Source organism: Daucus carota, chromosome 4 (assembly GCF_001625215.2).
Source record: "Daucus carota subsp. sativus chromosome 4, DH1 v3.0, whole genome shotgun sequence".
Taxonomy (NCBI): Eukaryota; Viridiplantae; Streptophyta; class Magnoliopsida; order Apiales; family Apiaceae; genus Daucus; species Daucus carota.
Genome location: NC_030384.2, coordinates 28767901 through 28791450, shown reverse-complemented (window position 1 = coordinate 28791450; position 23550 = coordinate 28767901). Strand labels below are relative to the sequence as shown.

The 23550-nt window shown below is 33.0% G+C and overlaps 3 protein-coding genes across 6 annotated transcripts in view; all 3 read left to right on the top strand.

Annotated features, from left to right (window-relative positions):
- Window positions 1-4050: 4050 nt before the first annotated feature.
- Window positions 4051-6667, top strand: LOC108217660 (F-box/FBD/LRR-repeat protein At1g13570). The gene is made up of 4 exons (XM_017390529.2): window positions 4051-4208; window positions 4799-5687; window positions 5782-5940; window positions 6025-6667. Exons 2-4 carry the CDS (start codon window positions 4809-4811, stop codon window positions 6400-6402), a joined length of 1416 nt encoding a protein of 471 aa, XP_017246018.1. The 5' UTR covers window positions 4051-4208; window positions 4799-4808; the 3' UTR covers window positions 6403-6667.
- A 2095-nt stretch (window positions 6668-8762) lies between these two features.
- Window positions 8763-11115, top strand: LOC108216005 (F-box/FBD/LRR-repeat protein At1g13570). The gene is made up of 4 exons (XM_017388655.2): window positions 8763-8931; window positions 9238-10144; window positions 10237-10395; window positions 10480-11115. Exons 2-4 carry the CDS (start codon window positions 9248-9250, stop codon window positions 10852-10854), a joined length of 1431 nt encoding a protein of 476 aa, XP_017244144.1. The 5' UTR covers window positions 8763-8931; window positions 9238-9247; the 3' UTR covers window positions 10855-11115.
- A 131-nt stretch (window positions 11116-11246) lies between these two features.
- LOC108217784 (F-box/FBD/LRR-repeat protein At1g13570) overlaps window positions 11247-23550 on the top strand; it is a 77360-nt gene continuing 65056 nt past the window's right edge. Inside the window, exons 1-5 of one of the 4 annotated variants that reach the window (XM_017390673.2) lie at window positions 11247-14790; window positions 15607-15732; window positions 16416-17264; window positions 17360-17518; window positions 17596-18174. In XM_017390673.2, the coding sequence (XP_017246162.1) occupies window positions 16422-17264; window positions 17360-17518; window positions 17596-17958 (1365 nt within the window). In that variant the 5' untranslated portion in view covers window positions 11247-14790; window positions 15607-15732; window positions 16416-16421 and the 3' untranslated portion in view covers window positions 17959-18174. Of the gene's footprint in view, window positions 14791-15549; window positions 15733-15788; window positions 15875-16415; window positions 17265-17359; window positions 17519-17595; window positions 18175-23550 lie in introns of those variants that run through there. The other 3 variants (XM_017390672.2, XM_017390674.2, XM_064092286.1) reach the window with 3 other exon arrangements.

Here is a 23550-nt window from a genome sequence, read left to right as displayed (position 1 = left end):
AGCAAAAACAATCTTTGATTGTCAAGACATTGGCCGGAAACTGAAGTTATTTCGATGGCAGAAAGAATTGCAACAAGGGTATTAGTAAAAGCCAAGAAAGCCCTTGAATCTTCATTTGATGCTATTAGATGAGACACCGGTAAGCCTTAAAACATTATGAGGAACTGAATCTTTTAGAACTGCAGAATCAAATATACATATCTTGTAGAACTGTAGAATCAAATACTCATGGAAGATAATAATCATCTCTTATAATGATAGCCTTGCCGCCAATGTCAACTGGGGGGTACTCTTTCATTTGTCATTTTCTTAAACACATTCCTTGCTGTAATCTGCAGTAGTTCTTATACACATTCCTTGCTGTAATTCGCAAACTACTGCGTACCTTTTTAGTCTTCCTAGTATTTGAATATATTGCTTAATATGCTTTTGGTGACCCTGGTTGAACATGTATCTGTAATTTATAGTCTAGTACATAGGCATTATACTTTAGAATATGACCCAGAAAGACTAACCTTGTAGGATAATTCTACTAAAAACTTTTTTATCTTGTCAATCAACTCTTTTTTTTCTCAAGGACATGTCACTATACGAGCTTTACTTTATTATCATATCTCAGTTGTAAATTGGGATCATTATGCCGCGATCAGACTGATTATACCCCAAAGATAAAAACTGGATTAAAATCAAGCAACCATCTTATGAGACTGATCATCAATCTGTAATCAGATTGATCTAACGAATTTCATGCCTTGTTAGTAATTATTTCTCTGTTCAGATGCCAGAAGTTATGTTGACAAATTTATAAAGGAAAATATATAAACATGTAGTAAATCTGTCAATTGTTGAGCCCGGAAGATACCTGAGATCTCAAAGATCATACACGTGGAACATCTGGGCAATGGCTTTGAGATCTCAAAGATCATAACGTGGAGTGATAGCATAGAGGAATAACAGCTGAAAAGAGTTTAAAACCATTTTCTACGTTCTTGTTTTAAACTATACAATCAATTTCTGAATGTGGAAAAGCCTCCCTCCGCTTAAGAAAGCAGTAGTGAACCAGTTTCGGTAGTAGCCAACTAGCAACTGCTAGTAGAGTTCAAACTGTTGCCAAGCAATTGCCAATCCATTCAGTTTTTAAGCGAATCCGAGTCTAGTTTTTTTTTTTGGGGATCGGCTCGAACTCGTCTAACTCGACTCAGATAAAATTTGTATATTTTTTAAAATTTAAAAGATATGTATAATCTGAATAATTCTAAATGAAAATTTTAAACGATTATCATTATCATTAGATATTTGATAAAAAATGGAATGGAACTCAATATAAAAACAAGTTATATGTTACTTGTGAGTCGAATGTGAATGTATGAATATTATGATAGTTAGATATTGAATTGGGTGTAACTTGTAAATTACATATAAGAATGAGATTTGTCGGAGTAAATAACACAGTGAAATTTTTTTATGAGTTGATGAGTTGAATATAAGTGATTGTAAATATTACAATAATATACCACAGATATGATTGTAACTTACAAAACTATGAATCATATTTTACAAATAAGGACTGAGAGTAAAAATTATATGAATTGTTTAGGGTAACTCGGCTTGAGTTTAGTTCGATTCAAATTTTTCATGAGTAAACTCGTGTTTGACTTGTTTATTAACGGGTCAATCTTGAACATTACTTTTCATTTGCTTGAAAAATTCATCCTTTTTCAGAAGAAAAAAAACCTAAACTCCGACTCAAGTCTATTCGTTTGGAGTCTAGACCATTTATAAGCGTTCTAATGTTAGAATTAATGATGACAACAATTGGTTGAAACACCAATTAGTTTGATTTTTGATTACTGTCATTTAGAGTAAATTCATCAATTTATTATTTCATTGTAACTTGTAAGCATTATCAAATATATATTATACTATACATGATATTGATCACACTAATTATATAGTATGATAATATGATATATAAAAATAGTATATTATCTATTATTTAAGGTATATTATAAAACCTGAAAATCACAAGGGTTAAAGTTAATGGAAACCTCTTGGCAAAAAAAAAAAAACTGAAGTTAATGGAAACTTCTAACAATCATGCAGTCCATTCAGAGCTGAAAATAACCGATAAATAAAATATGATTACTTCGAAAATTTGGCTGTTGGAGAAAATTAATACATAGTGTTTGGAATTTTCTGTTTTATTGAGTTGGACTCCTTGGAGACTTATTTCTTTGGAGTATTTGAAGACCATATGTAGCACCATTAGATTAAAAATTACACTGAACGGTAGATCTACACGACATCTGTTAATTTCTTTTTAATTAAAAAATATTGGATATTGGATATTTCCAAGTATTGAGTACCGTAATAGCCGTATATGCACACATGATTGTAGTCTCTTAAAATATGTTGTTCACAGTTATCACTCTGTTGTTCTCCTCACTCTTTTGTTCTCCTGAACTTTCTCCCCTTTTTTTTCTGGGAGACAACGAACAGATAAAGAACTGCTGAATAACACGATTATCTCCCTCTGAAGTTCAAGACAATCATGATTAATAAGAACAAAATCTGAGCCTCCAACACGAAAGCCAGAGTATATTGCACGGTGAAATCAGTCTCGGACATGTACCATACCATGGATACATAAAGAAGAATAAGGAGGACCATGGCACCACAGAAGAGTAGATGAGTAGACGGATCTTTTGAAGGGAGGTAGAGGCTAATTACAATCTGCAGAACATGGAGACAATTTAGCAATACACGTGATAATGGAAACAATTTTTTTTAATTATTAATTGAAATCATTTGAGCCGTTGGATTATATATAAATGAAGGGTCTCCAAGTCTCCAAAAATTTGGGTCTCCACAGAATTTAAGGCTAGTTTTTTTTTTTTTTTGAAAAGAAGCCTAGTTTTCTAATGTGTTATTGAAAAACGGATAAATTTATATCTTATAAATTAATATCATTAATATCATATATTTTAATGTTATATAACTTATATTATATAAAATTAATATTATATTTAAGATGGTGTTTGACATTTTTTTGTAATTACTTTCAGAAAATAATATTTTCCAATTTTTTTTTTCCAAAATGGGTTTCAAAACTGGTTAAATCAACATTGTTATTTTCAAATAAATATCTTTTTATAATTTTAGAAAGAATAAAATAATTTATTAATTGAAGTGAAATAATTACCAATTTTATATAAAAAAAGAATCATGTGTGATAGTTGGACTTTTCGAAGTGTAAATCCCAAGTCAAATATGAAGAAGAAGTCCTTACAAATCATAAATTAGAAAATAAGCCGGTGTTTGGTTCCGGCTTTTAAGTCTGGATTTATAAATTAAAAGCATTTATTTGTATTTTTTTCTAAAAAATCAAGAAGTACTTTTAAGAAGTTAAGTTGTTTCATAAATCTTACTTCTTTTCCAAATACTTTAATCACTTGGCGCCGTTTGGGCAAGTTTAAAAAAAGTGACTTTTTGTTTAAAGTGCAGAAGTGGATTATAAGTGAGAAGTAAATAAGGTGATAAAATGTTTGGAAAAGAAGCAGAAACTTTGAGAGAGAAAACTATCCTTCTCAGTTTCTTAAAAGTAAATCTATTTATTTACACAAACGGGTGCGGAAGGCAAAATCAACTTTTGCTTCTTGAAAGCAAACATTCGCTTCGTCTTAACTTGATTCAAACTTTATGTCTAAAAAAAAAATCTTGCATCTAACTTTTATTTCAATTCTTTATTAAAGTAAGAAATCCTTATTTTAAACTCACCTAAATGGACATAAGTTTCAAATGTGTTCCTCGAGAAAATAAAAAAATCATATATGATACATGATATTAGAAAAAAAAATGAAATTAAAAAATATAATCACATATAAAGTAAGAATAATTCGATTATAATTTTAGTATCATGTATCATCATAAATTTTTTTCCATTTTTATAAATAAAAATAGAATTAATATTATTTTAGATTAAGTTAAAAGGACCCTTTTTTAAAATTGGTTTGCTCCGGAGTCCGGTCCGCTTTTTGATTTTTGAACTTTTCAGCCCAGCCACAGGCCCACAACCCATAAACAAATTTGTGTGACGGTTCGAATACACACGATTGGTGGTTTCATTGTATACAGGCCGCCAGGCAAGCAAAGTGAAAACTCAGTCTTCAGGAAGAAGAAGATTTCTTCATCGCATTTATGTACTAGTGGTATGTTTTGGTGCTGTGTTTGCTTATTCATATAGAGTACGTTTTTATATCTGTTAAGCTTTTTATTTTTAGTTTTCAATTTCAATTGCTGATTTGATTGGGTTTTGTTGTCAATATACTTGTGTTTGACTAATTTTTAGTTACTCACAAGGATCACTATTTTATACTATTTTACTAGGATGCTACTAAAACTCTAATGTTGTGTTTGGTTGGGGTGAATGATTCCGGAAGGAATGGAATGAAAAATGAACTATTTTATGGATGATTTTTAAGAAATTTTATTCTTTCCTTCATTCCATTCCCTACATCATATGCTAGATATCACCCCTTCCATTTGAGATGGAATGCTTCATTCTCTCCCATCCTCAATTTCTTCTCAAATCTCATCATAGCAATTTTGCACTCTTTCAAATTTTTTCAAAACTTTCTTCCTATCTTTATTATTTTCAAGTATTTTTTACTCATTTCATTCCATTCCATTCCATTCTCCCCAACCAAACACAACATAAGGTTTGAATCCTTGTTATAGTTTGAAAACCCTAGAATGGAGGTTAAATTCTAGCAACTGTGTTGGCATTTTCTTATTGCAGATCCAACAGAATGGCAGAATCTAGTGTGAAAAAAACCAGTCGTATCGAGGAAGATAGAATCAGCAAGCTGCCTCAGAACGTACGAGAAACTATTCTATGTTTTATGCCAATAGAGGATGCAGTGAGAACTAGCATTTTGTCGAAGAAATGGAGGCATTGTTGGACTATGATGCCACACCTAATCTTTGACGAAGAATTCGTTAATCGAATCTTAAGGAAATTAGGTCGCGATGGTGATGATAGACTTAATGCCTATGGATTAGTTAGTAGGATAAATAAAATTATTCTACTCCACAAGGGTCCAATCCTTAAATTTTCATTCACCATACCTTATTATAATCCTCATTATAATTGTGATGCTCAACTACTTCATGATTTTATTGATCAGTGGATTCCGTTATTATCAGTCAGAGGTACCAAGGAAGTTATTCTGGATGACTATCTGCTTCGACACGTTACGGCACACCATTTTTCCTCTTTAGATCTTACCCATTTGAGGCTGATAAGTGTTTGGTTTCCCTATAAACCTACATTTGGAAGATTTACTCATCTGAAGATTCTTGAGCTAGTTCATGCCCATTATACTGATGATGCTTATAGTTTCAAAAAAAACATCTTTGATTGCCCCGTGCTTGAGAAGTTGAGCTTGATACTTTGTGATGGACTGTTCCATACCAACTTCCACGCTCCTAATCTCAATTGCCTGCATCAAATATATCGGGAAGCAACTACCGAAATCCCTTACGCTGGGTTAGAGAACCTTACAGAATATTCATTAATGTTGGCACAACTAGGCACACTAAAGGAGTTGAAAACATCGAATGTGGTCAAGTATCTCGGTAGTTTACACAAAATTGAGAAGTTCTCTGCAGCAAGGGATTTTCTGAAGGTAATATTTAGATTTTCTTTTAGATTGCCTGTTCAAACTCTAACGTTTACTTACAAAAATTTAATTGAATATGTATTCATTCTGTGTTTTGAAGTACTTGGCTAAAGGCGGTTGTCCCAATAGACTTTCTAAGTCACTTCCCTACCTAAAGACTTTAAGCATCGCTGATATACATTTCACCCACTTGTCTGAGGTTTCTTGTTTGCTTTGTATGATTCGGAGTGCTCCCAACTTGTGCAAATTATATATCTCGGTGAGTCGTATGCACTTTAGTTCATTCTGTTTCACTATAGCTAGCTACTGTTTGACAATCGAATAATGTTTTCTGTAATATTAGGCTACGGATTGTGATGGCGATGAGGATTGTGATGATGAAAATTGTGATGGTGAAAACGATCTCCAAAATTATCGGATAGAAGATTCTGAAGACTGTACTACTACAGGTCATCTTCAGATTGTCTCGTTCAATTATTTCAGAGGTCTCAGAGCTGAGTTGGAGCTAGTCAAGTTTGTACTTGCTCACTCTCCATTGCTCAAAACAATGTTCATTCACCGTCACCGTGATGTAAGCATTAAAAGTGGTGTAGCATTAAAACTGACAGAGGAGATATTGCAATATCCTAGAGCTTCAACAATAGCACAAGTCAAACACTTAGAACACAGTATTGAGATCGATGCTTTTGATGATGAACTTTGGTGTGGGTATGAGATATAGATAGCCTTGTTGCAGACTTGCAGTCAAGCTTCTGGCTCCTGCTTTCTAGCCACTTTGGAGTAACAAAAAGAAGATAAAAAACAGCTGTTTAGTAGAACATTTGCAACAAATGTATCTGTGTAAGTTGGCAACTTTCAATGTTTTATATCTGCTACAGTCATGACCATGTGCTTTTGTGTTTCTATCTTCATTACCACCTAGATCATGTATGTGGACTGCATCTCTTGTATCCTAAGATTTGCTTAATTTAGCTTTATTATCTTAATTGTCTAAACTTATCGAAAGTTATATACAACAAATATGCTAGCCGTTCAAGTGTTCAAAATATTAGGTTTCTTGAACTTAAAACTAAACAAAGATTTAAATAACTAAATATCAAGTAGGCTGGAGATAAAAAAAACCAAAACATAGTATAGATAAATGCAGTAAATGTTTGTGCTTATCTGCCTTTGCAGCTGCATCTTTTTTTTGATTATTAAGAGCAGAAATTTCACACCTGAACTTTCGGGACGATTAGTAATTTGAAATCTGGAGTTAAACTTTTTGAAGTGAGCTTATTTGCACCCGTGGGCAAATACTAAGAGTCTCTTCTTTCTCTTTTAAGAGCCATTACATGGCTTTTAACCATTTTTTTTATAATACAATGTTCACTCACCCATTTGAATTTCAGTTTTTGTCATAGTGGAGTTCAAATAATAATAAAATATAATGTTAGGAGTGAATATAAAAAGCATTATTGGAGTTCACACTTCTAATAATACACTAACTTACGAAGAGCCAACTAGGAGACTATTGGATATACCCATATAGTTAAGCTGTTGGAGATGCTACTAAGATAATGTGCTTCAGTGTTCAATATCCTAAATTATTTTTATTTAATAAAGAATAGCTTCCCTTCATTTGAACACATCTCTCAGCCGCTACCCTTTGAGTGCAGTAAACCCACGAGGTCACGTAATAGCCTGCAAACCAACCACGTGAACCAAGGTAAACCGCATTTAAGCGACAGACTCTGGCTCAGGAAGCATAATCACAAATATCGCTCCTTTCGGGGGTCGAACCTGTGACCAAGAGGATACAAGTCCCCTCTTTAACGCAATCAATGTATATTGCCACATGTCATCAATCAGTTATGTTAAATTACCGTATGCTTTTTTTTACATGTGGGGTGTATTGTATATGTCTAATAAGTAATGTTTGAAAAAATTAATGTCAATGTTAGTTGAGAGCATGACTACTTTTAAAAAAACACAACTAAAATTAAGATTCGTTGTGATTTAAATCGTTAATTACATGTAAAAATTATTTTCTTTTTTTTACTCATGAATTATAGTCCAATTTTATAATTTTATATATTAATTTTGGTTTTACATCGAGATGTATATAATATAAAATTGATTTTATTCTGCAAAAATTAATTTTGAATCATTACTGAGCTTTGTCACATTTATTTTATTCTACAAATATTAATTTTAAATCATTAATATATTTTTTATAAACCGCCGTACATAACGTGCGGCTTCTAAACTAGTTTGATCAAATAATATTGCGTAACTTGAACCGATCAAATTTTCACATTATTTAACAAAAATTAGTACAAGAAGCTGTCAGCATACATTATTGTGATTTGACAAAAAATTATAAAAGGTCCAGAATATTTGTTTTCAATTGATACGAGATGTTGCGAAATTACCTCCGCATTCAAACTACTTACTTATCTACACTCCTCTGTGTACTCTTCCTCGAATTTTCCATATTTATAAATAATGATATTCTTTTATTATATTTTTAGTTATCATTTTGACTTTTCACAATAGTTTAAAGTGATTAAAAATATATACCTCCCCTTATTATTTTTTAATTTTTCTTTAATAAAAAATTATAATTTATATTTTTATTCCAAAATTTCTTTTTTAAATAATAAATGAAAGTTGTTTCTTAATCACACTATTTCAACCCAGGACGGAGGAAATATTAGTCTTAAACAATCGGGAATCGGACCTAATCGATTGAACTACTGATTCAGAGATTAATCGGAAATCAGGATTAATCGGATTTATTTTAATATTAAAATATTATTTAATATTCAGTTGTCATTATATTAGCTATTTAAAGTAATATAATAGTTTAATTTTAAAAATTTATTGTATATATTTTGATTAAGAAATATATATATATAAAGATTAATCGGATTTCAAAAGTCGAATCAGTAACCAAGTTTGCAGGATATATTCTCTCAAAAAAAAAGTTTGCAGGATATTAATCGGGATTAATCGGTTAAATCGGATTTTTAGAACACTAATTTTAAAATGAGCCTTCGTTTTATCCGGTCCCCTTTTTCATTTTTAGAATTTTGGCCCAACCCATAAACAAATTAGTGCGAGTCGTGAGTCGTGACCGTTCGGATACACGGGTTTGGTATTATTGGATACAGGCTGCCAGGCAAGCAAAGTGAAAACTCACTCTTCATGTAGAAGAAGATTTCTCAATGTTCATATTTCATTTCTGGATTGCATCTATGTATTTGTGGTATGTTTTTGTGCTGCCTTTGCTTATTCATATATGTTTTTATATCTCTTAGTTTTCAATTTCAATTGCCGATTTGATTAGGTTGTGTTGTCAATGTACTTAACAGCTGAGCAATCTAACTTGTGTTAAACTAATTATTAAAGCCAAACATGCAAGAATTTGGTTGTTGGTTTGTAATTTGGTCCGGTACATCGTAACCGGGATCACTTTTCTATATTTTACTTGAATCCTAATTATAATTTAGAAGAGAAAACCCTAAAATGTAAGTTAATTTCTAGCAACTGTGTTGGCATTTTCTTATTGCAGATCCAACAGAATGGCAGAATCTAGTGTGAAAAAAATTGGTAGTATCAAGGAAGATAGAATCAGCGAGCTGCCTCAGAACGTACGAGAAACTATTCTATGTTTTATGCCAATAAGGGATGCAGTGAGAACTAGCATTTTGTCGAAGAAATGGAGGCATTGTTGGACTATGATGCCACACCTAATCTTTGACGATAAATTCGTTGATGGAATGTTTGAGAAATTAGGTGTGAATGATGATGATAAACTGGTGGCATATGAATTTTTTAGTAGGATGATGGCCTATGAATTTGTTAGTAGGATAAATAAAATTATTCTACTCCACAAGGGTCCAATCCTTAAATTTTCACTCAACATACCTCAATATGGTGATCCTCAAATAGTTCATGATTTTATCGATCAGTGGATTCAGTTATTATCAGTCAAAGGTACCAAGGAAGTTATTCTGGACGACTATGAGCTTCGAAACGTTACGGCACACCATTTTTCCTCTTTAGATCTTACCCATTTGAGGCTTTCAGCTGTGCAGTTTCCCTATAAACCTACATTTGGAAGATTTACTCATCTGAAGATTCTTGAGCTAGTTGAGCCCCATCGTCCTACGCCATATGATGCAAATTGTTTCAAACAAAACATCTTTGATTGCCCCGTGCTCGAGAAATTGAGCTTGATACTTTGTGATGGACTGTTCCATACCAACTTCCGTGCTCCTAATCTCAATTGCCTGCATCAAGTAAATGGGGAAGCATATTCCGAAATTCCTTACGCTGGGTTAGAGAACCTTACGGAATATTCATTCATTTTGTCGCGGCTAGGCACGCTAAAGGAGTCAAAAACATCGAATGTGGTCAAGCATCTCGGTAGTTTACACAAAATTGAGAAGTTCTCTATAGCAAGGGATTTTCTGAAGGTAATATTTAGATTTTCTTTAGATTGTCTGTTCTCACTCTAACATTACTTACAAAGATTTAATTGAGTATGTTTTCATTCTGTGTTTTGAAGTACTTGGCTAAAGGCGGTTGTCCTAACAGACTTTCTAAACCACTTCTGTACCTAAAGACTCTAAACATCGGTGATATACATTTCACCCACTTGTCTGAGGTTTCTTGTTTGCTTTATATGATTCGGAGTGCTCCCAACTTGTGCGAATTATATATCTCGGTGAGTCGTATGCACTTTAGCTCATTCTGTTTCAGTATAGCTAGCTACTGTTTGACAATTGAAGAATGTTTTCTTTGTCAATAGGCTACGGGTTGTGAGTTTGATGAGGATTGTGACAATGAGGATTGTTATCGTGAAAAAGATCTCGAAAATTATCGGATAGAAGATTCTGAAGATTGTACTACTACACGTCATCTTCAGATTGTCTCGTTCAGTTATTTCACAGGTCTTAAAGCTGAATTGGAGCTAGTCAAGTTTGTACTTGCTCACTCTCCATTGCTCAAAACAATGTTCATTCACCGTGATATAAGCATAGAAAGTGGTGTTGCATTAAAAATGACAGAAGAGATATTGCAATATCCTAGAGCTTCAACAATAGCACAAATCAAACACTTAAAACGCAGTGTTGAGATCGATGCTTTTGATTGTGAACTTTGGTCTAGGTATGAAGATATTTAGCCTTGTTGCAGACTTGCAGCCAAGCTTCTGGTTCCTGCTTCTTTGCCACTGTGGAGTAACACAAAGAAGATAAAAAACAGCCGTGTATTAGAACATTTGCAACAAATGTATCTGTGTAAGTTGGCAACTTTCAATGTTTTATATCTGCTACAGTCATGACCATGTGCTTTTGTGTTTCTATCTTCATTACCACCTGGATCATGTATGTGGACTGCATTTCTTGTATCCTAAGATTTGCTTAATTTACCTTTATTATCTTAATTGTCTACACTTATCGAAAATTATACACAACAAATATGCTAGCTGTTTAAGTGTTCAAACTATTAGGTTTCTAGAGCTTAAAATTAAATAAAGATTTAAATAACTAAATATCAAGTAGGCTGGAGATAAAAACACGTTAACATTCTATAGATAGAATGCAGTAAATGGAGATAACAAGTGTTCAAAATATTAGGTTTCTTGAGCTTAAAACTAGATAAAGATTTAAATAACTAAATAACAAGTAGGCTGGAGATTAAAAAACGTTAACATTCTATAGATAGAATGCAGTAAATGTTTGTGCTTATCTGCCTTTGCAGCTGTATCATTTTCTTTGATTATTAAGAGCAGAAACTTGACACTTTAACTTTTGGGATGAATGATGATTAGTAATTTTGAAATCTGGAGTTAACCTTTTTGAAGTCAGCTTATTTGCACCCTTGGATTTTGAAAAGTTTGCTACATATGTATCTCAGTGCTTTAGCTATGGTTTACATTTATATCTGCCTGCATCCTAAAGTTAGCTTAATTTGCCTTTAGTATCTTTTCATGTGTCAAATTTGTTAGATAAATGTTGCAAATATTCAAAAAAAAATAAAAATTGTTAAATAAATATGCCAACAGATGTACCGGATAATTAACGTCTCCTGGTGTTAGAAATAAATGAAAATTAGTAGATAAACATACAAGTAATTAAATATTTAGGAGGCTAGAGATTTAGAAAAACATTAAGGTACCAATCAAAATTTTGACAATAGCTATTCTTACAGAATGGAAAAATGTAATTAACAATAGCAATTCACGAAATTCCTATTGAAAAATATATTAACTAAAATAACACACGAAAATTGCTTAAAATATAGGCATCTAGCTTAGTGTAGATATTTGTATTAAAGAGAAATTAGCCAAGATTTTATGTGTATAAATAAGTTTGTAAATAAACTAATTGCTAGCTAATACAACTCAAGTTTGTCTTATTTTTAATGAAGTTCTACTCGGTTTACTAATAATTCCTCGAGATTGAACACAAAAACTTTTTGATTAGTAGACGAGTCTGTTCCAAACTTCATGTATGCTTAAGTCGAGATCATCCCAATCTCTTTTACCTCGTCTCCACTCGTATAATTTAACTAAAATTTGAAAATTTTATAACAATTATGATTATCAATTATGTTAAATAAAACTAAAATTAATATAAATTATTCTGATGTATGATATTAACATTATAGTAATATATACGATATATCCAAAAAGTAATTACTTAAATATTACAATAGTCGTTATTTATCAAAGCTAACACTTATCAAACAATATATAAGATACTATTAAAAATTTAATAAAAGAGAACTTGTAACAACATAAAATAACTAAGAATCAAAACATATTCTGATAAATAAAAGAATCTAAGATAGTTAGAATCAAGAATCAATTAAATAAACTCCCAATTCAGTTTGATATTCTATCTTAATTACTGTTTAATTTTGCACTTCTACTGAAGTCTGCATGTCAAAGATTCACTATGAATCACCCTTGTAAATTGTAATGCATTTCTTTACTATGTTCGGTTTATCAGAGCCTATACTATTATCACTAAAATCTTTAATATGTGCTTAGCTAAAGAGTTTTGAGGAAAACAAGAATGCAGTTTCAATTTTACGGAATCAGACAGACAGAAATTGTGTATTCTTTTACATGTAGACTCACATAGTCACATTAATAGCTGTTTGTAGGCAGTAGCTATAGAGCCCTGTTATATTTTAAGAGCAGTTCTCTGTTAAGGTTAATATCCCTTTAGCATACTGCATGAGTGCATGTTACCTATACAAAAGATCATGATTTTGTGGATGCGGTTTATATATTTCAAATTCAAATTAATATTAGTTATTAGTCATTGTCTAAATATTTGCTAATTTCTTTTATTTGCATTAGGAAGCATGTGCAGTATGATATGCTCTGTGACAATGGCAATCCTGTTTCAAGACATAAGTTACATATATCTGTTATTAACAACATCATCTGTTGTTAATGGAATTCAAAAAATATACCTAAATTTTTTTAAAGTTTTTTTTAATCTTTTTAACGGATTCCGTTAAAGTCAACTGATACTTAACGGCGCAGTGACCTAAATGCAAGTTTTTATTAGTTCAGTGAGTTGACTGCAAGTTAAATCTAGTTCTGTGATCCATTTGCAAGCTTTTTGAGTTCAGTGACTGAATTGCAAGTTGATCATGAGTTCAGTGATCTTTTTGCCTATTAACCCTCTGTTTAAGGAATAAAATCCATCTACTTCACTACCTACTTTATAAGAATTAAAAAATAGCGGAAACTTTGCATATATAGATGTTCTTACAAAGTTTAGTCTTCTTCTCACTGCATCATTGTTATCAAGTCGACGACTAGTTTCGTCGACTAGTCAACGACTAGTCGGCAAGTTGTTTTATAGAAAAAGTCAAGCAACGACTTATTCGGTCTGGCGACTTATGAGTTTTACCTGACCCGACACCTGGTCTGATCAGAAACTTCAGAAGTAAGGGTTTTTCAAGTAAAATCTTATGTGATTTTGTTATGAAAAGAAAGATAAGACTTTGGGAGGCTACATGAGGTCCGACTAACAGACCTGTCACCTGTGTGTAAGCCCTGATTACCTGCTCCGGCTACGTAATCTTTGTATCATTTTCAACACATCAGTATATCCCTAATCTATCTTTATATCATTTCATCTTCACATTGTTATTTCTTTCCTGTCACTACTTTTTTGCTTCAGACTATGTAATCTTTGTATCATTTTCAAATATCAGTATATCCATAAACTTTATATCATTTCAACTTCACATTATTAGTTCCTTCCTATCTCTACTTTCTGGGTTCACTTTACATGTGATCTAACAATCTGCTATAACCTGTACATCTCACTATTGCTTATTATCTTTTACTTTTGATTATAGACTGATGTGTGTTCAACTATATTTTATTTGTTAAATCTAGTAAAAATATGTATATGAATGACTTGTCGACTTTTTACGACTAGTCGATTCCAAGGTATCAGGGCGCCGAGACTCGACTTGGTGCCATGATAAACTTGCACCGCATCTTCTCTTGTTTTGTTTTTTTTCCTCATTCGTATATGGAAAGATATAGTACTTAATTTATATGTTATAGAAAATATGGCTACAATTAATAATCTTCCAATGAAGCTTACCTTATTCCTCTCTGAGGAATAATGCCTTTTCTTTGTCTATATCTTGGCCTTCTATAATTAAAATCGTTGATAGAGCATCACGTTCGTAGTAATATATCCTCCATCTTCGGTGAAATTTAAAGCCCAACCCGAGAGAAACCAATTTCTGTTGCTATCATATCGCACTCAACTTTGCCACTAAAATGCTAATGATCACCATCGAAGCCTTGATGAGGGACCAGTTTCAGTTTGAACACCACTACACAAGAAATCTTCAGTGGAGTTCCTTTCTTCTTTTTAAAATATTTTTCTTCAGAAGTCGATGATTGTATGGCAGAATTTTTCCCTAATGAGTTGATTAGATGACAGGTTTAAGAATGAAAGGAATGTTAAACTCCCAAGCTCACGGGACTATTCCATCAAACTTGTTGAGTGAGAGGTCTAAAGCTTCAAGTTGTTTTAAGTTTCCAAATGATGATGGAATTGAGCCAGCTGAGCAGGTAAAACTTTGTTAGTCTTTCTACTGTTTCTGGCAATATCCCCTTGCTAGAGATGACAATGGAGTTAAAAAATTTCAATATCTTCGAAAATGTAAGAAAGAGTTAGCTTATCCAATGGCCTATTTTACCTTCATAACTCCTTACAAATGCTTCTCCTTTATTTTGAATAATTATTTCTAATTTTTTATATAATCCTGTCAAGAAAATGTATCACGGAGGTGGATATTCATATCTGTACGATTTCGAGAGAGAATTTTCATTATTTTTTGATAAATGACAGTCCAATTTCAAATTGTTGGCCAAAAATAACTGTTCAAATACCTAATTTGATGATGGATTTATTTGATGGGTGTAATTTCTTGACAAAAATAATTGACGACGAGATGGTGATTGTGATTTTGGTGTTGAATAAATAATAAAAGAACAAAATTTATGTAGGATCTTCATTTTGAGAGAACACGTATCACGCTTTTCAAAAAAATAAAAAGTTACTAATTAATATTTAATATTCATTTCAAAAATGCGAATAACGAAATATTTATTTTAAGAATGCATATGATATTTACATGCAAAATAATACTTTTATCAAAAAATAAAAAATAGTATTTATTCTGTCTTCATACGTTCTTTATTTTGAGGGATGAGAGCTTGTCACACGTATTTAAATTTTCTTACAAAATATAATTTCAATAATTTTTTTTTCCTAGAATAAAAAATGAGAGTACCGGAATAATAATTTTGGCATTTACCGGTCGAGAAAATCAGAGGTGCATCCTTTCACGTCACATAAAAGAAGCTCCGTTTCTTTCTTGGCAGACACGCTGAAAACACCCTCATTATCAAGACTCAGCCCATCATCAGCAACGACTCATTTCTTTTACACGACTAATCGAAGGGGCCTTCTTTTCCTGTTTCCACAATTTCTCCAGTGACTAACTACTGGTATCTTCTTTCTTGCTACGTTATATTCGCTTATTTATAAATCATTATATGTATATCCCTCATATTCAATTCATGTTTCTTGTCTATTCATTCTATGATGAGGCTGAAATGAAATTTGCGTTGCAGACAACCAAATGATAATGTACTATTGTTTAGTTTCATCTCATTATTTTTCGCCATAAGAAGCGTGCTTGTTTTTTTGTAATCTTGATTCGAAATGCTGATCATCTTTTGTAATTAGACTATATGTTATAATTGGAGGATGTGTGTTGTGTTTCTTGACTTCTTGGGAGCGTAATCGTGTTCATATCGAGATTATTGTCATCGTTTTCTATGATGTTGAAGATATCTTGAAACGTCGATAAGTTTTATATATGTTTTGTCAATTGTCAATGTAGAAGATCAAATTCAATCCTGTAAATACTAATTGGGGGTAAAGATCGTCAGACTCTTCACTGTTTTTCTCAACTGTCTCGGTTATGGCATGGTGAAATTGCAATGAGTGAATATGATGTATTGTAAACCTAGTGTGTGAATCTTTCTGTAGTATTCATTTTATTTTTAGGAGGATGTTATAGTGTTTGCTTTTTGCGTAGTTACCTCAGCAATATCAGGTGAAATATGAGTTAGATAGGTTGGGTGAATTTAATAAGCGGTAACGGTTTGTTATTTTTTTCCTGCAGAAAAGAATGGCGGAGTCTAGTAGGAAGAAGATTGCTCTTAGTAAAGAAGATAGAATAAGTGAGCTGCCTCTGCACATACAAGAGATTATCCTCTGCTTTCTGCCCATACAAGATGCTGTGAGAACCAGCGTCTTGTCAAGAAAATGGAGGCATTGTTGGACTACGATTCCAAATCTAATCTTTGATCATCGACTCAGCAGCTTCCTGAGATTAGATCGTTATGATGGGGGTCACGTGAAGGCGATTAAATTTGTTAGTGTAGTAAATAAACTTCTGCTACTCCACAATGGTCCAATCCTCAAATTCTCCTTCATCTGTCCTATGAGCTTCGATGCTGAAGTAGTTCATGATTTTATCGATCACTGGATTCCATTATTCTCAAGGAAATGTACCAAGCAACTTATTCTAGAGGAGGACAATGAGGCTGGAAACTTTAAGGCACATAATTACTCTTCTTTGGATCTGACCCATTTAAGGCTTGGAAGATCTCTTTTTCCCCATAGCTCTGCATTTGGAGGATTTGTTAATCTGATAAAGCTTGAGCTAGTTAATGTTGCTTCTAATTTTGGACAAACTATTATTGTTTGCCCTGCGCTTGAGAAGCTGACCTTGATATGTTGCAGTGAAATCTTCCCTGTTAACTTTCGTGCTCCTTCTCTCAAATGCCTACATCAAGTACATTACGGAGTAAGCTTTGAGTATGATTTTATGGGGTTAGAAAACCTTACAGAGCATTCTTACGTCTTGGTTAGAAATCCAGAAACGCGGACAAAATCATCCAATGTGGTCAAGGTCCTGGGCAGTTTACCAAAAATTGAGAAGTTCTCTACAGGAATTGATTTTCTTAAGGTAATATATGTATATCTTTTACATTGTCCACAGTAACTTTATCTTACTCATCAATGTCTGATGTTTGTGCTCTTTGTCTGCAACGTGTTACAAAGTACTTGGCTGGAGGAGGGTGCCCAAATAGACTTTCTCAACCACCACCCTACCTGAAGACACTAAACATCTGGGATATGAACTTTGCTAATTTGTCAGAGATTTCTTGTTTGCTTTGTTTGATCCGGAGCGCTCCCAACTTGTGCAAACTACATATGTCGGTAAGTCATATGCACTTCAAGTCATTCTGTATCCCTTTAACTACTCTATGACAAATCTTTAATGTTTTCTCTATCAGCACTATGAGTGTTTCCATGACGAGGATTGCGAGTGTGCTGGTAAAGAGGATCTTAAGCATTACTTGATAGAAGATTTTGAAGACTGTACTATTGGTCATCTTGAAATTGTCACATTCAGTAATTTCATGGGTATTAAAACTGAGCTCGAGGTAGTCAAGTTTCTATTAGGCCACAGTCCGTTGTTGAAAACAATGTGCATCCACTGTGGAAAAGGCATGAAAGAGGATGTAGCATTAACAATGAAGAAAGAGATTATGCAATATTCTAGAGGTTCATCAAGAGCACAAATCAAATACTTGGAACACCCCGTTATCGTTGATGATTTTGATTTCGAACTTTGGCTTGAAATATTTGAAATGTAATCATATATTTGCCCGTTTTGTAGCCAGCTTTTAGGGCACATGAGTTTACTTAACAAGACAGTCAGATGACTCAGATCATGGATGAAGCAAAATATGTATTCGTAAATTTTGCCAGCTTTCTGTGCTTTATGTTTCACAAAGAGACAAACCATTGTGCTTTTGTGTTCCTCTTTCTCTTAGGGCCTTGATAACTAATCAATTGTACACTTTTGTTTCTATAATTTGCATAGTGTTTTAGACTATCCCTAAGCTTAGTTAAATCATTACACTTCTGGTATCTCATCTGTCTGTATGACAAAAATATTAGATGTAAAAATGCTCAAGATTAGATCGATTTCTGGTTTAGAGCTTACACATTTGAGGTTTACCAATGGTTTGTTTCCCTATACTAATCTGATTATTCTCGAGCTATTCCTGATTACTTCTGATTTTGGACAAAGCATTTTCAATTGCCTGTTCTTAAGAAGTTGCCTTGGTATATGGAAAAGGACTCTTCTCAATCAACTTCCGTGCTCCTAATGTCGAATGCCTACTACAAGCATATGATGAAATAACTCTAGAGTATGCTATATCCGGGTTAGAAAACCTTAAAGAATATTCTTGTATTGTGTCACGAAACACAATAATGCAGACAGAAACACCCAATGTGGTCAAGGTTCTTGGTAGCTTATATAATATTAAGAAGTTACAGGAAGTAACTTTCCTGCGGTAATGTCAATCTTCTTTTTATGTTATCAAATGTTAGTTTACATTACTTGTTAATGTCTAATTGTTTGTACTCTGTGTTTGCAACTTGTTTCAAAGTACTTGGCTGCAGGACCCGAATAGACTGTCTCAGCCACTACATTACCTGAAGACGCCAAGTAGCATATGAACTCGTTTGATTTGTCTGAGGTTTCTTGTTTGCTTTGTTTGATTCGAATTGCTATAACTTGTGGAACTACATATCGATGTTAGTCATATGCCCTTTCAAGTTGACAATTCTCTCTATCTGCTTTATGACAATTCTATACTATTTCCTCTATTAGAATCTCTGTAACTATAACTGAGGATCTTAAGGAATATCAGATACATTAAGCAAATTACTCGAGAGAACTCTAGTGTTTATAAATCTAACATACATTAATCTCTTCTTTGGACCTGACTAATGTGAGGGTCACAAGAATTTGTCAGAGTTGATTTTTGTTCCTGCTCCTGTAAGGGGACACCTTGTACATTTGTACATGGGATCACTGGTGAAGAATCCTTTTACACGGAGACATTCTAGAAGTTCCACCATATGGCCAAAGAGTTGATCATTCCATCATATGAAAAGCTCTGATATTTTTGCAGCAGAATCTTCTCTGTTAACTTCCGTGCTCCTTCCAAATGCCTACTTCAGGTATATATGTTACCAAGTAAGTTTAGAGTATTTAGCCAGTCATAAACCTTTACAGAGTAGTCATTATGGATTGCAAAACCAGTAATGCAGATGAAATCATCCATTGTGATCAAGGGTCTGGGTAAATTTAAAAAGTTAAGAAATTGTTGTGAAAAGATTTTCCTAGGATGATTGATCTGCGTATTATCCTCGATTCGACCAATTAATCTCCTTCCCAAATCGATTTTTAAAATCCGATAAATTATTTTATTTTTTAAATTAAATATTATATAATAATTAAATTAATATATTAAATACTATTATTATATTATAAATATCTGGTTAATCTTCTGATTAATTATCAATCATTTGATTAATGATTAATCTCTATTCTGCCTCTTCAATCCCGATTTTCGATTTTTACAACAATAATATTATTCAATGTGATTAATGTTCTGAACAATTTACAAATAATTGAGAAAAAATGTGATCATTTGATGATGTATTATTTTTATATTATTTGTATTAATCATATGAATCTCTTATGTAAATTGTGTTACATAAATATTGTAATGCAGAAGTAAAATTAGACATTATACAATTTATAATACATAATAATCTGCAAAATTAAATTTATAGTAATTTTAATATTAATAATTTATATTCAACTTTAAATATAAAATTTTAAATTTTTTTGTCACAAAATATAAAACTTAATTTAACACTACAGATAAATCAGATAAATTATATGTTGGTCTGAAAATTATAATTATCATAAATTTTGTCCAAATTATAGAGGGTGGGGACTGGGGTATATTTCATTGAACTTTGAATAAATTAATTTTGCTACGAATTTGAGTCATAATAAATTTCATTTCTATTCGACTGGAGAGGGACGGAGAGTACAGTTGAGAGCTGTGTGCCTGTGTGTATCTTCTGCTTGCTTGCTCAGGTATGCTTATATCCGATCCACGTCTCTATGACATATTTCAAAATACGCATCAACGTCTAACTGGTTCTGCTTTTTCTGATGATGAAGAAAATAAAAAGAAGGGCTGGATTGAAGATTCTAATCATTGTACTGAAGCACACTCGTAAATTGTCACATGCCCTATTTTAAGAGCACTACAAGGAAAACAGGGTTATACAACGGTTTAGCACCGTTGTCTATCACATCGAGATTCTGTTAAATATCGAGACGATATCTGATAATGTTTCAGACAACAGAGAACCAACCGTTATTGAAATTTATCTACAACAACAGTTAAAAACTATTGTCGAAGAGCTGGCGACACAATAGTGCAGAAGGTAGAACCAATGTTGAAAAAGGCTTGTAAACAATACTCCCTCCGTCCCTTTTTAGTTATCCACTTTGCAAATATAATATTATAATTTAGTTACATTCGTGTTATATTTGACATCCTTCAAATCCAATAGTTGGCATCTGTTTTAAGTTGTCTAGGTGGTTTCCAAATAAATAATAGAAAAAAATATGTAAAATATATAAGATATATGTAAAATATATACTTTTGGTACAAGTATTTTGGGTTTTTCCATTAGGAGGGGGTGCCAAGGGGATGGCAAAAGTTGGCAACTTATCTTGACACCCTTGCATCTTCAATAGGAAGCACCCAACAGTAATGCTGTAATTTGAACCGGGCAGCTCGCGAGCTCGCCCGGCTCGCACTCGTTTTGACGGGCACGACTCGACTCATTTAGCTAAACGAGCTCGAGTTCGGTCAGAGGTTTCGGCTCGTTTAATTAAATGAGCTGGCTCGGCTCGACTTATGAAATTAAACGAGCCGAGTTTGTGTAGAGTTTTAGGCTCGATTTAGGGTAAAATTAAACGAGCCTGCTCTCCCGACTCGTTAAAATCGGCTCGTTTAGCTAAACGAGTCTGCTCGACTCGACTCGTGAAAATAAACGAGTCGAGTTCGGGTAGAGGTTTAGGCTCGATTGGTTAAACGAGCCGGCTCGGCTCAACTCAATTAAACTCGGCTCGAATTACGCCCGGCTCACCCGGATTGAGTTACAGCCTACCCAAAAATGCTGATATTGGATTTGGCACCCCTCTTGGCACCCATATTAATTGGAGTTGCTCTAACTATGTATATTTGAGCACATGAGGGATCACTTTGTGGTCCACTATATTATGCATAACACAAAAAAAGACACGAACATTTAGAAATTTTAGATACACAAAACTTGTTATTGTGTGTCTATTAAGTATTAACACACCACGAAAAAAACGGAAATATTAATAAAAGATACACCAATCCACCGTATATGTGGATAGAATACATGTATAGGTATTTTACACACACAAACATAATTTAGAAATCAGGGAAGCAGCTAGCATGAAATCATCTGGCAAATTAAGCAGCTGCACATACGACATTAGTTCATCTATTCAGATGCCAAGAATTGTGTCCTGGTACTCCATATTGCTGTTCTAGCAGCTCCTTTGTATATGACCAAATTCCTGTCCTCCTGTAGAATAAGTTCATAAGTATCTTTTCCTTGTCTCCATGTGTTGCTTGCCCAAAGTGCCCCTTGGTCATTGTACACCACCAAATTCCCATCATCCTGCATTGTTACACGGCAATTAGTGCCCCAACCAGCTGTCGATGTGCTCCACAAAACCCTCGTGTTGTCGCGAAGAACAAGATTGCAGTCTCCTTGCATTGAAAGGCTGAACGAACGGGTGATGAGTTGCTCGTTAACGCGGAGCGATTGATTCGTAAATAATGACACTCTTGCTGAAACATGAATGCCTGAGTTGCTAGTTAGAACTAGCAAAACAATCAACATACAACATCTTAAAGAACTTGCCATTACCCTGTTTAGTTTCTTAGCTTTTCTTCTTTTACTGTATGTATATAACTTGCTTCGATATTGATGGCTTCTGGAGGGTCTTAATTTATAGGAGAAATCAAGAAGTTCTTTTACTTTAAATGAATTGTTTAAGGAGTTCTCTCGTTTTGTATAACTTAAATACATGATTCAATGGTTTCGATAATTTTATTGTAAAGTTGCAACTTGAAGGGACCAAGGGAATGCAGCAGCCTTGAAATAAAATGGCAACTTGCATGTATACAAGTTGATTCAATATTGATGTGATTTTCTTTGGCTTTTGGATGATCTTACTCTATAAGAGAAATCAAGAAGTTGTTCTTACTTTCTTATACACACCGCCATATCCAGGAGAAATTCATGTAAGGGATAGTGGAAGACACCTATCCCCTAAAATCAAATTTTAGGTTTTCTATTCATTAAATTTTTTAAAAAATATGACAATATTTCTCAAAAATTCAAAAATTTAAAATTTATAAGTGTGTTCTCAAAATTTGTCTGATATCCCCTAAACGAAAATCATGGATCCGTCCACCATTTCCCACTAAAAATGAATAGTTTAATAAGGAGTTCTCTTTTTCTTTTTAATTGCTAAGTTGCATGCATATAAAAACCAAAAATAAAAGAATGTATATGATTGCCTCTTGCTCTATGACAGGTCACAGAGAGTTCTATCCATAATCAATCTAAAAACCTAGATTAAAGATTAAAAGCAAAAGAGGGAACCCAAGACGCCTAATCTAATCATATACAAAAAGGTCCCCATCAAGGAGTTCTCTTAGTTTGTATAACTTTAATATTTTAGTGGCTTTTAATATTTTAGTGGCTTTTTAGACTTTAGTAGAGCATTGTAGCAACTTGAAGAGAATATTGCAAGGCCTTATCCTTAATGCAGCAGCCTTAAAAAGTGTCCAGCCTACTTGTCCAAATTAAAAATATTTATCTATACCAGCACGTGTTATATATTTTTTTTACAGGAGGTATTTCGGAAGCACAATCTAGTTTCTAAAAAAAACAATTTTAGAATATTAAATGGGGGAAATCAGAAGGAAAAAAAGGATAGAATAAGGGTTATGGTTCATGATATTATCCTTCTTCTCTTCGACAAAATGCGGACAGTCCTTTTTTTTATTACAAACAAGAGAAAAATTCATTAAAATATTGAAATCAAGCTCGAACAAATTTTCAAACTGTCAACTACAACCATGAAACAAAAAATAAAACAAACGAATTATTGTTTTGTTTTCAGATAGTTTAACCATTTTAATTGTTTAATCTAAAAAGTATATAATGACATCTCAAGCAATTCAATCTACGTAATTTAGGAGGGCCTAGGGCCAAAGAAAGAAAATGGCTAATGTTTTCGTCCGAAAAAATAT